Source organism: Notamacropus eugenii, chromosome 5 (assembly GCF_028372415.1).
Source record: "Notamacropus eugenii isolate mMacEug1 chromosome 5, mMacEug1.pri_v2, whole genome shotgun sequence".
Lineage (NCBI taxonomy): Eukaryota > Metazoa > Chordata > Mammalia > Diprotodontia > Macropodidae > Notamacropus > Notamacropus eugenii.
In genome coordinates this window covers 288,899,082-288,913,305 of record NC_092876.1, presented here as the reverse complement: position 1 = coordinate 288,913,305, position 14,224 = coordinate 288,899,082, and the positions used below count along the sequence as shown (strand labels likewise).

Here is a 14,224-nt window from a genome sequence, read left to right as displayed (position 1 = left end):
TTTATTAGTGTCACATGAAGTCCTCTAAAATTAATAAACAGTAGGAATTTCCTTACACAAACTGAGGAAATCAAGACTTAAATCCCCATTATCAAAGCCCTACCAAAGGCAACACAAGCACACGCACACACACACACACACATGCACACACTGATTTGATGTCCCATATGAATTTATTAGTAAATCCTTCTTTGCATATCTCACATTGAAAGTACTCTCTGACCCGAAGTCTCATTTTCTTATAGGTTGGTTCTCCTAGAACTTGAGGCACAGGCCAAAGATGTCTTGATTTCTCTCTAGACTTCATTGCTGTGTTACCTCCACCTGACTTTCTATACCTTGTCCAGAAGCCAGGTCCCTTCTCCGACTCCTTCCCCTCTCTCCAAATCCTGTTATAACCCTTTTCAGCTCCCTTCCTTGTCTTTTTCATTAGAATGTAAATTCCTTGAAGGCAGAAACTGTCTGTCTTCCAGCTCCTGTTTGTATTCGTCAAGCACACTTAAGTAATGCTTACTGACTGACTGAATGACTTTAGGTGCTTTGGGTTTAATTCAAATAAATTTGTACAAAATTATTCTTTCCATTTCCAGAAAAGAATGTAAATAACATCCCAACAAAGGTCTCCTGACTTTTCCAATAAATGCCTTTCAGAGTTTAATGACTTAATTCCAAGCCTTCAGTTTTCTGTATTGTATTACCCTGAGTTTCCAATATTGTTTAAATCTACACCATTTTATTCAGACATTAGTGGCGATGAATTGCTGGTCACTGTCTTCTACGTAAAAGCATAATATACTTACAAACTTTTAAAATTACCCCTCAGCCTTCTTTTCCATAGCACTAGGAACACTATGTGGCTTAGCTTTTCCTTGTATGGCTTACGAAACAGCATTCTCACCATCTTTGCCGTTCTTCTCTGAAATCTCTCCAAATTCTTCATAGCCTTCTGTGGTTATAGAATCCTAAAATTAGCTCAAACTTCCAGTAAATTCCTACCAGAATAATGTGAGGATTGCTCTCCTATTTATGGATCCCATGATTGTAAAGTATCTATTTATTTATTTGTTTTACGGGCAGAATTTATGATGTCTCGGAGGTTTTTCTATCATAATTGTACAATTTGCCTACTTATAATATTCTATCATTCTCCATAGTGTTTTGTAAATAAAATTGTATTCCAAACAAGGAATATGATGCCTTTGGTTTTCATGTCTTTTCATGTGGCGAGGTGCTCTAGTATTTATTGAAAGACTATTTCTGGGACTTCATTTCCTCTTCATTGTAGTAATTATTTTGTACTCTTTTGTTCATTTATAATTTATTGTTTACGTAGTACAGGTGGGAGATGATACAATTGCATACAAGAGCTTCTTTTCATCATCCTTTCTTCTGGCGTGTTTTTGATTTTGACCTTTGCTTAGATAATACTCTGACTGTAAAGGTGGCTAACATCTCTGAAGTTATTACCCTATAATGGGAGGCACATGGCATAGTGAAAATAGTGCTGACTTGGAGTCAGGAGATACCTCACTTCAAATTCTGCTTCTGTTGCTTACTAGCTGAGTGACTAGGAACATACAGCTTGACTTTTCTGAGCTTCAGTTTCCTCATCTATAAACAAAGGATAATAACATCTGCAGCATTTACTTTATAATGTTATGAGAATCAAATGAGGTAACATAAAGTACTTCGTAAACTTTAAAGAAACATTTGCATGTCAGAAAGGACTATTTGCTGTTAATCAAAAATATTTATCGAATACCGACTATATATACAAATACAAAAGAGAAATAGTGACTTACATTCTAGCCCATTATTTGTCTATCAAAATAGTTATATTTTTTAAAAATTTAATTTTTTTAAATTGGCTACATTTAATGACTTATAACATAATTGTCTAAGGAAATTGGAAACATGAATCTTTTGAGTAGTCCGCAAAGTCTTTGATTTCTTGGTCTTGATATAGCGAAGCATGAGCTTCAAACATATTGGAAACAGCTCTCACTGTTCTCCCCTTTGCCCAACTTCATTTTGAAATTTCTAACTCTCAAGATATATGTTGATTTAGGCTTGGATGATCATAAGTACTTCATAAATGCTTGTTAGATGGATCTTGTCAAGTTTTCCACCTAGGTGGTACAGTGGATATAATGCTGAGCCCAGAGACAGGAGGACCTGAGTTAAAATCCAGTCTTAGACACTTAGTAATTAATGGTATAACCCTGAGAAAGTCACTTTAACCTCTGTTGTCTTAGTTTCTTCAACTGTAAAATGGAGATGAGGGTAGCAGCTAATTCTTGAAGTTGTTTTAGGGACCAAATGAGATAATATTTTAAAATGCTTTACATGGTGCCTGGATTATAGAAGACACTTAACAAATGATTGTCTTTCCTCTCTTCCCACTTCAATTCCTGCAATAGATATTGGCACAAATGGTGCAATTATCATCATGCTTATGATCATTGTGAGCACATAAAGAACATAGGATTGTGCATTTAGATTTGGTAGAGATGGTCAAGTGTTCCATGAAACAACAGACAGACAGACAGAAAGATAAATAAATGGGCAACTAGATGGCACAATGGATAAGGTTGCCTGGCCTGCAGTTAGGAAGACCTGAATTCAAATCTAGCTTCAGACACGTGCTAGTGGTATGACTCTGGGCAAGTCACTTAACCTGTTTTTGACTCAGTTTCTTCAGCTGTGAAATGGAGATAATGATAGCACCTACCTCCCATATTTCTTGTGAGGACCAAATGAAATAATTATCGTAGAGTGCCTGGCACATAGTGCTGCTGTTCAATCAAGCCCAACTCTCCATGGCCCCATGGACCACAGCATGCCTGGCCCTTCTATCCTCCACTGTCTATTGAAGTCTGTCCAAATTCATGTTTGTTCTTTCCATGACACCATCTATTCAACTCATCCTCTGCTATCCTCTTCTCCTTTTGCCTTCAATCTTTCCCAGCATCAGAGTCTTTTCCAATGAAGCCTGTCTTCTCATTATGTGGCCAGAGTATTTAAGCTTTTGCTTCAATATTTGTCCTTCCAATGAATAGTCAGAGTTAGTTTCCTTAAGTATTGACTGATTTGATCTCTTTGTTGTCCAAAAACCGTCTCCAGCACCACAATTTGAAAATGGCGATTCTGCAGTGCTCAGCTTTCCTAATAGTTCACATCTCACAGCCATACATTACTACTGGAAAAACCACAGACCTTTGTCGGCAAACTGAGGTCTCTGCTTTTTAGTATGCTGTTCAAATTTGCCATAGTTTTCCTTCTAAAAAATGTCTTTTAATTTCATGGCTATAGTCACTGTTTGCAGTGATCTTTGAATCCAAGAATATATGGCTATGAGAGTTGGACTATCAAGAAAGCTGAGTACTGCAGAATTGACATTTTCAAATTATGGTGCTGTAGAAGACTTTTGGGACCAGATACCATAATCTTAGGTGGGTTTTTTTTTAATATTAAATTTCAAGTCAGCTTTTACTTTCTCCTCTTTCACCTTTATCAAGAGACTTCTTAATTTTTCTTCACTTTCTGGCATCAGAGTGATATCATCTGAATATCTGGGATAGTTGATATGTCTCTAAGCAAACTTAATTCTGGCTTTTGATTCATCCAGCCTAGGATTTTGCAAGATGTACTCTGTATATAAGTTAAATAAAAAGGTGACAATTAATAGCCTCTTTTCCAATCTTAAACCTATCAATTTATTACAAATTTAGTCCTAACTGTTGCTTCTTAACCCACATGTAAGGAGACAAGTAAGATAATCTGGTACTACTATCTCTTTGAGAACTTACCACAATTTATTGTGATCTCCACACTTACAGGCATTAGTTTAGTCAATGAAGCAAAAGTAGATGTTTTTGGTTTTGTTTTGTTTTGTTTTTGTTTTCTGGAACTCCCTTGCTTTCTCTGTAGTCCAATGGATATTGGCAATTTGGCCTCTAGTTCTTTTGCTTCTTCAGAAACCAGACTGCACCTCTTAATTCTTAGGTCACATATTGCTAAAGCCTAACTTGCAAAATCTTAAGAATAACCTTGCTGGTACACAAAATTCACACAACTGATAGTCTGAACATTCTTTGGTGTTGATCTTATTTAGGACTGAGATATAAACTTACCTTTTCCAATGAAATGGCTACTGCCAATTTTTCTAAATTCACTGGCATGTTGAAGGCAACACTTAAACAGCATCATCTTTAGAATTTCAAATAGTTCACCTGCAATTGTCACCTCCACTGGCCTTATTAATAGCAATGCTTCCTAAGGCCCATTTCACTTCACTCTCTAGGATGTATGGATCTAAATCCATAACCATACCATCATGGTCATTAGTGATGTTAAGATCTTTCTTGTATAGTTCTTCTATATATTTTTGACATCTCTTCTTGATCTCTTTTAATTCTGTAAAGTCCCCACATTTTTGTCTTTTATCATCCCCATTTTTGCATAAAACATTCCCTTGGTACCTCCAGTTTTCCCTAACAGATTTCTTATCTTTCCTCATTCTGTGGTTTTCTTCTTTCTTTGCACTGCTCATTTAAGAAAACCTTTTTCTCTCTCCTTGCTATTCTCTGGAATCCTGGATTAAATTGAGCATATCTTTCCCTTTCTCCTTTACTTTTTTTCTTTCCTCAGCTCTTTCTAAAAACTTATCAGATAGCCATTTTGTTTTCTTGCCCTTCTCTCCCCTTGGGTTATTTCTTGTAGCTGCCTCCTGCACAATCATCTAATCTCTTAAATCTTTTCGTCACCTCCACTGCATATACAAAAGGGATGTTATTTAGATCATGCCTCTGTGGTCTCACGGTTTCCCCTTCTTTCTTCAATTAAAGTTAGATCGCGCAATTAGAAGCTCATAATCTGAAGGTCTTGTTCTAACTGACTGTGCAGAATTTCTCCACCTTTGACTGGAAAGAATATAATCAATCTGATTCCAGTAATGACCATCTGGTGTTTCTGTGTGCAGAGTCATTCTTTGGGTTGTTGGAAAATACTGTTTGCTATGAACAGGGAGTTATCTTATGAAGCTCTCTTAGTCTCTGCCTGACTTCATTTTGTACTCCAAGGCCAAACTGGCCTGTTACTCCAATTATCTTTTGATTGCCTATTTTGACATTCCAATCCCCTATGATGAATGTGACATCTTTTTTACATTACTTCTAGAAGATTTGTAGATCTTCATAGAATTAATCAACTTTGCCTTCTTCAGCATCAGTGGTTGGATCATAAGACTTGTGTTACCATGCTGTTGAATAGTCTGCCTTGGATTTGAACAGATATCATTGTCATTTTTGAGATTATATACCACTACTGTTTTTCTCACCTCTTTTTAACTATTTTTAGAAACACGCTTAAAACTAATAAGGTATCAAGGAAAATTTATTTTAGCAGAGTTCAGAGGAATTGAACACTTTGGCCAAAGTGGGCACAATAACTTACTGTGGAAACTGAACTTGCACTGTCTCTCACACTGTGAAGACTATTTCATTTCTTCTACGGGATCTTTGCAGTGCTAGTAGATATAATGCATGGAATACACAAAGAGAACATTATATGTTAGCTTGTTGTAGTAGTAGTGGTAGTGATAAAGGTAGTAGTAGTAGAAGTAGTAATGGTAGTAGTAGTAGTAGTAGAAGTAGTAGTGGTGGTAGTAAAAGTAGTAGTAGTAGTAGCAGTACAGATAGTGTAGTAGTAGTAGTAGTAGCAGAGGTAGTATTGGTAGTAATAGTGGTAGTAGTAGTGGTAGTAGTAGAAGTAGTAGTGGTGGGGGTAGTAGTAGTAGTAGTAGCAGTTGTTGTTGTTGTAGTATCAGTGCCATTATTATTATGGATGGAGTATATATTAATTTCTCACTATGTGCCAGGTTCTGTGCTAAGCCTTCACAATACAAACAGAAATAAATCCTTCAAGGAGCTTACATTTAAGTGGGAAAAAGACAACACATCAAAGGGGGCTTAAAGGCAGCAAAAGAAGAGCACCCACAAGGTGGTAAGCTTTCTGGTGGAGTGAAAAAGTCCAGACAGGTAGAAGGGAAACTGCGAGTAAAGCAAGCATGTTCCAGTCATGATAAGCCATGATTGAAAGATTTTTATGAGGAGCTTGGTATGAGAACAAAATAACCCTGATTATCCCAATAGTATTGACAGAGAAAGCTTGAAAGAGGAGAACAAAACTATATTAGAAGGGACAGATCTATTCACAATATAGTAGAAACCCATTCTCATTGATGATGGGAATGGTTTTATTGACAAAACTATTTCTACTCCTCTATTTGCTGCTTTCATAGAAGCCTGTTATTTGTTATTCTAGTTACCCAAAATTTCTGTATTATCTTCTGGGTTTTTTTAGAGCAAGAATTTCAGTAAAGATGTCATTCATTTCAGTATTAGACAAACCTCACATTAAGATTTTTGGACTCTACCTCTTCACTGGCAGCTAGGTGATACAGTAGATAGAGCACTGCACCTAGTGTCAGGAAGACTCAAGTACAAATCCAGCCTCAGGCACTTAGTTACTGTATCACCCCGGGCAAGTCACTTTACTATTTTCTTCAGTTTCCTCTTCTATAAAATCAACTGGAGAGAAATTGGCAAGCCATACCGGTATCCTTGCTAAGAAAACCCTAAATGGGATCACAAAGACTTGTGTGTGTGTGTGTGTGTGTGTGTGTGTGTGTGTGTGTTTGTCCTTCATTGCTGAAGAAGACCATGCCATCAGAGAAATAATGAAGTGAGTTGCACTTGACTTTGTTTTGAGGGAGGGAGGGCTGTGCAGGTCACCAGCCTCACTTCTCCTCCAAAGCCATCTGAATCCAGTGACTCATCAGGATGACTGGAGATGACCCAGGATGAGGCAATTGGGGTTAAGTGACTTGCCCAAGGTCACACAGCTAGTGAGTGCCAAGAGTCTGAGGTGAGATTTGAACTCAGGTCCTCCTGAACAAAGATTTGTACACTATTGAAAAGTGACTAAACAATGGCTTGACTTAATGAAAGACATAAAGAAGTAATATGTACTAGAAATAACACAGTTCTGAAAGCCCTCAGGTATTGATTTACAAGGCATTTCATAAAAGGGAATCTTCCAAAAGAATGGAAACTCCACAAAGGATGTTAAACCCCGAATTCCCTCATTACCCTCTTTTCCCTAAAAAAGGTAACTGAGAAACTATGAGCTTTTCCCTAGCTGTTAACCCATATATTTACTTGTTCATCTCTGTAAAATCTTTATGAAAATAGTCTCAGCATGCATAAATGGAATCCTTGATGAAAACATCATCAGGCAGACTTCTTCAGAACCTTGTTTATTACAGATCACACCTTCATAGTCATCTTTTTGACTAAGAGGGTGGTGAATATAATGTTCTGCTATTTATTGTTTATTTACTAGTGTTCATCTACATAGCTTTAAAGGCTTTATTTATATATAAGATGTTTCTCACATATATGCTAAAATCATGTTAATATGACAGATGTGTCCACATCTTAACTTTTCTATGAAAGACTACACAAGGAGGTAAAGTTTAACTTTGATATTTTAAGTAAAGGGGATTTTATTATCCTTTTGGGAGTTTAGTTTCTCAGGACCCATAGCTATAACAATCTCTAGTCCCCAGGTGCTAGATAATAGTTCTCATGATCATGGTTCAAAATAGTTTCCATGGTTGTGCAGTGAAATATAGGGGTGACATAATGTGAGTTTTACACACTTGTGCTGAATGACGATATTGCTAAATTTAACCTGTAAGGCTATTGTTGGCAATATGCCCTCTTTGTCTGTTGCCCTATTAAACAAGTGGGCATTGGTCAGTAAGTGGGGAACCCATCTGGGCCTTAGGTAAAGCATAGAGAAATGCATGTACCTGCCTTGATCAGTCCCCATCAAGGCTTAGGGGGAACCCATATGGGAATATGGCAATGTAATGTTGTGCGTGCCTTGATCGGCCCCCATCAAGGCTTGAGGGGATTTAAGGGAGTGCATAAGCTATGCCTGTCTCGATTGACCTCACCGAGATGTAAAGGTAGTTGCCCCCATTTTTTGCTGGCCTCTGTGAGAAGGGTAATTAGGGAATGCTGCAGGAATTAGTGCTCCCATTTTCAGCAGCCCTCTTAAGAACACTAGACTACAATAAAGTAAGATTATTAACCTCTCCAAAGCTGTCTTTCTGTCCTTCCTGGCTGACTAAATCGAGTGAACCTGTTAGAAGCCAGAGTCCAAAAAGTTCAGTGCCTCCCATGTGTTATTTGTGAAACAGATATTTAAAGATAAGAAAAGACTATTGCTGTAGGTGGGTGATTACTAGACAAACCACAGACCTGTTGACTTTGCACAGTACTGATTTATCAACAGAAAAGTACTGGCCCCTTTACAACATTTTCAAGAGGCTGAAACAAGTGAATAACTGCACCTGGGTAGGTATCTGAAGCTCTTCCCACTCTCATGAGGGTATTTTCAGTGTGTCACTGCAGGAAAGCAGCAAGGGGAGAAATTTGATGAGTATTTGCCTTCTTCTTCCAGATATCTTTGGGTGGTGGTATCCACCGTGGTATGAGTGCAGTTCAGCAGAAGGGAGAGTCTCTAGTGACATGGTGACTCAGAAACAGTCTAGACTTCATTCCATAAAGAAAGACTCCACCTCCTTACCCTAGGGGTGTTTGAGAGCCCTAGATATGATAGAGGCATAAAGCATGAGGATCTTTGTTCACATAAGACTTTTACCAATGTGTGGAAGATTTCTTACACAGAGTTCAGACTGAGGAGAGATTCTTTCTTTTTAATAGTTTCTATTGATAGTTTTTGTTTTTATATTGCCTCAGTTTCTTCCTGTATTCCTTCAATTTTATACTGCCTACAAGGTTAGGCAGTCCTTAACCACAGCTGCTACTCAGAGTTAAAAATGAGGTCAGAGAACTGTAGGCATATATAACTACAGGGCTGCATCACTAGGAAATCCTTACCAAGCCTTAGCTTTCCGTTGGTGAAAGTTCTGTTTAACTATTACAGTCTATGCTTGGGACTAATCATGCAACTCAAAGGGCACATCCTACTTTCAATGGTGAGTCAATAGTGTTATTTTATATGAAAGACAGCCCATTTTAATAAAATCTTCTGGACACTAGCCCCTTACCTCCCAGGGTTGTTGAGTGGATCAAATGAGATGATAATTATAAAGTACTTAATATAATTATAATAATTATAAAGTACTCAGTGTCTGGAATGGAGTGCTACATAAAAGTTAACTATTATTAATATTTTGTTATTATACTATTTTAGAATTATAATAGGAACTGTTGATAGGATTCCTATATCTAAATAGTTCAGAATATTTTTTACAATAAGTTTCGACAATTCTTTAATTCCACGCTATAGTAGCATAATGAAATGTATCTTTTTCATCCTCTCTAATAAACTACCTGGTCTGTTACCTAGTGACTACTGCTTTTGTTATTGTTTGTTTGAAACAGAGGGAAGTCAGAAGCTTACAAATCAGATATTCTGTACTAAACTGAATCAGATTTTCAGACCTCAAGTATAGCTTGTTCCTTGCCAGTATATCCTATGTAGGAAGGCAAGAAATGGAACTAGTAACTAGGCCAGAGTCCAACCCTCTACATGCAGTGTCTTCTTCACATTCACTCCCTCAGCTCTCATTCTAAGTGATTAATGCACTGCTATCATCCTCAAACTTTATATTTAACCCGAAACCTCTACTTAGGTCCCACGTCCAAGGCCACTTTCCAAAATGCCCCTCAGCTTGTAAGACCAATGAGGCTACTTCCTCACAGAGGATCCTTTGCCCTTTACAAAATCGCAAAATTTACTTCCCCTTGCAACCTGTTTTGTGTGATGGAAGGATATGCTTGGCAATGGGATACATTCACATCCCTCTTTTGCCAGCAATGTTCCAAATTCCTGATACATGCCTATTACGACAATTGTTTCCTAAAAAGAACGTTGGCTTTGGAGTCATGGGTACTGAGATTGAGTCAGAGCTCTTCAACTTAATATCTGTGTGATTTAGTGCAAAATATTTTACTCCTCTAGATCTCAGTTGTCTCAGATGAAAAATTAGGGATTTGGACTAGATAATTCCCCACGTCCCTTCCAAATTCTAGGTATATGACCGTATTAGGAAAGTAAAGGTCACAGAGGTATGATTTACTCTAAGAAACCATAATAAGTGAAAATCCAATTATAAAAAGTATAAAGGATGATTATTAATTGTTTTTTAAAAAGCTTTAGAAAAATAAATGATTGGATAAGATCCCTTTAAATGGCAAGTACCCCTAAGGTATGTGAAGATTTTAGTGATTTGGTTTACAAAAAGTGAATTTATAGTGCAGTTTTAATTTTCTTACATGATGCAAACCTCTGCTTCCTCAGTGAATTTGACTAAATGAGGATATGTGCATGTTATAGGATATGTGTATGTTGTGGGGGAAGAAGAGAGGGACACACAGACATAGACACACACACACACAGACACAGACACATGCACACACAAACACAGAGACAGAGACAGAGAAAGAGAGATGTAAATTATTCCTTAAAGTAAATGAACTATTGAGAGGGTTTAATATTTCTTATCTTGTTGGTGATTTTGAAGGCTCATTTAATGGCACAATTTAATGAGGAGGGGGAAAGATTCATTTCATAGAATCACACATCTAAAAGGGGAAGGGAACAAGGATTTACGTAGTACCTACTATATGCCAGGCACTGTGCTAAGCACCTTAAAAATATCTCATTTGTTCCTCATAACAGCACTGCAGATGCGATTATTGTCCCCATTTTACCTTGAAGGAAGCTGACACAGTCAGAGATTAATGACTTACCCAGGGTCACACAGCTAGTATCAATCTAATGCCACATTTCACTCTGGTCCTTCTGACCTGAAACCCATTTCTCTGCTCACCTATCTGGAATAATAAAGTAACTCAAATTTCAGATGAGGAAACTGGAAGAATCAGAAAGATTCTTTATTAGTCTAGCACTCCTTTCACAAGACCACAGTTCATTATATCTAGACAATATGACTAGAACTTATCAGTTATTACTAGTGTTATTACTAGTGCCTAAGAATCAGTACTATTACTAGTGCATAAGAATGGGAAGGAAGTCAGGATTAGCAAAAAAAAAAAAAGTATACCAAAATGCCATAATTTTACCCATTTCTGTACCTTTTTTTATTGCATGGAGACTCAGAATTCATCTTCAGTATTATTCTTAATAATATGTTGTGAAAATAATCTTAAATTGAGATCCCTAAAAATTACATTTGTACTAGAAACATGACAAAGTGTGTGTAAGTATATGTATATAATATATGAATATATCATGATGCTAGGAATAACACTATCCTATTCAATTAGTTACAGAAAATTCAAACTTTAGAATGTGCCTCATTTTTAAAAACTTTTTATTCATATTTAATTTTGTTTATATAGAAAACTGGACAGAAACCAGAATGTTTGGATTTGTGTGGAGCACATATTGAATGGACCAAAGAAAAATCCAGCAGAAAAAATGTCTTTCAGGTAAGTGTATTGCAAATATTCAATTTATTAGTATCCCCTCTTATGAATATGAAGTCTTTTGGGTCCAATGCTAGGTAGTTTAAAAGTTTTAGTAGGTATAAATTAATTGAGTAAAGACTGCTGATTTTTGTAGTTTTAAAGATCTTTTGTTGGTGGTGGTTCTATTTTTTAGGGCTTTTTAATGAATAAAAGCTCTGGTGACTGAATTCTATCAAAACATTAAGAATGTGTTGATTTCTTGATTAATGTTCTGTGTGTATTCAATTGGTTTTTGCAAGTTGGTAGGTAATTGTTTTGGGTTTATGCCTAGAATTCTTGACCTAGAGAGCCTTAATAAATAGAAAGTTCCCAAGATGCTTACACAAGTTGAGTTCCAACTGAGTATGGTTACCTTGTTGTTGTCGTTACGGTTGTTTTTCCAAATTGTTGCTTACTGTTGTGATTTTCTCGAAATGTTCACTGGTGGGAGATGGTAGGATGAAAACGACCCAGAATTCATAAATGAGGTTATTTATTTCTTCATTTTAGAAAATTGTATTCAACAGAAAATAAGCAACTTTGTTTATATGAAATACATACATATATTTATGTGTTCGCAATGTCCAAAGTTAATCCCTTGGAAAGATAAAATTCTAAATTTTGAAGGTTTACATATTGTCAGATTCTGGTAGTAGAGTGATGATCCTAGGGTATGATTGCTTTCAACCAGAATTTCATCATTCTTCATCTTAACAGTATGTGTGATTTATTTAATTTTAGGCACCTTTACCTAAGTAGAACATAAAGGGTATCCTCAGCACTTAGCACAGCATTTGGTACATAGTAAGCAATTAAATATTTTCTGATTGACTGAAAAAACTGCCTCCCTCTTCAAATTGCCTTTTCCTTATATACTTTTGTAAGTGTTACATTCTCTCTACCTTGACCTCTATTTCGAAGTGGAATGTGGTCATCTCTTTGAAAACAGGATCTGTTTTTAATTTTATCTTTATATACCATGCACCTAGTATAGTACTTTGTATGTTGTAGGCGCATAATAAGTGCCAGTAATAGTCATACTTAGTGTTGCAAAGACTGTGTGATTACATATGTAGGGCATACCGGGATTAGGCATTTTGTTCTCTCTATATGTGGAAGCAGGTTGCCAAATAATTCATTACCAAGTGGCCAGACTTATGATAATGAGTTTCTCTCTGAACTTGGATAGGTTGGTCCTGGAAAAGTCAACATGGATGTTGCTAGAGCTGACTTTGAAGTCCTTCAGCTATAGAACTTGGCAGAATTTGCACTCTCCAGGATAGTTTTCTAAAATTCAGAGTCAAATTTAGACCAGGATGGGGCACTGGAGTAAGTCTTTGTGGAGAACTAGAGAAAGGTTTCCAGTATGAGGAGTGAAGCCCCTGTGAGTCCAACAAGAATCATGAAGCATGAAAGAACATATGTGACTTAAGCTCTCTGTCTCTAGAGGTGATTATAGATATATTTGAGTGTTTGGGGATAAATAAAGAATGTTTTGTACTAATTAATATACCAAAGAAAAAGTTCTACATTTTAGTACCCTGTGCATATCTTATGACTCAACCCTTCTTCACATCAAACATATTCATTCTTATTTTAATTTTGACTTTATCCCTCTTTTGTCAGCTTATCTATATGTGGTTACTTGAATATTTAATTTATTCTTTCTTACTATGGAATTAAGATGTAACAAGTTTAGACTGAAAAAAACTATCTGAACCCTTTTAGGATCCATGATAGAATGTATCTTCTTACTCTCATTTTTTTTGTGGGGGAAAAGGGGCGAAGCTTCAAAAACAGTGCAATAAGCATATTTTCTTCATTTATTTTGGTTACATTTATTGTATTATATGCGTTACTATATTGTAAACTTATTGAGGAAAAGAACAAGGTTTTAAAAAATGTCTGTTGATTGATTGATCTTTATATCCTGTATAGTACTTAGCATATTATCTTACATTTAAATAGGTGTTCAGTTAAGGTTTATTGAATTAATTAATGAATGGATAAATGACTATATGTTGTAAGAGTAAATAAACCCTAAAAAAAAATATGAGTACAAAGGATTTTTGCAACTGTCTGGGCTCTAGTCCTATTCGATATAAATTTTGTATAATCCTTTTAATGTATTTTTGGGGTGAATCGCTCCATTTTTTTCTTATGCTGAAAACACATGAACACAGTGGATTAAATGAAAATCAGTAATGCCCATCTATTGATAGAGCATATAAAACGAAGTCTTTTGAGAGGCAAATTATAAATAGCATTCATAGTCCTGTTAACTGAAAGAAAAAAAAAGGATCTAGAAGGATTTGCCAGAGAGCTAAATCTAGATGACTTGCATCAATATTTGATTAGATACATTAGCTGGCCTCCCTCAAATGATCAGAATAAACATGATTATATCTCAAAAACATGGTTTTAAAGCATTGTTGTATGTTTTGAATGTGTGTGTGTGTGTGTATGTGTGCGCGCGCGCATGGGTTTCATTACCTACAGAATAATAAAGTGTTTGTTCCTGGCTGAAATAAGACCACGATGACTTCAGCTGATGTGTGACATTAGAAATAGCTTTAGAATTCCAAGTTTGAATTAGGCTTGGTGTTCAATCTGAGCCTATGAATTATAGATTACAGATAGCAAATGACTATTGA

General features: G+C 36.2%; 1 protein-coding gene across 3 annotated transcripts in view; it reads left to right on the top strand.

Moving 5' to 3' along the window:
• Positions 1–14,224, top strand: part of ARHGAP15 (Rho GTPase activating protein 15) — an 831,062-nt gene that overhangs the window by 170,799 nt on the left and 646,039 nt on the right. For all 3 annotated transcript variants that reach the window (XM_072613186.1, XM_072613188.1, XM_072613185.1), the window contains exon 6: positions 11,463–11,552. In XM_072613186.1, the coding sequence (XP_072469287.1) occupies positions 11,463–11,552 (90 nt within the window). The remainder of the gene's footprint in view (positions 1–11,462; positions 11,553–14,224) is intronic.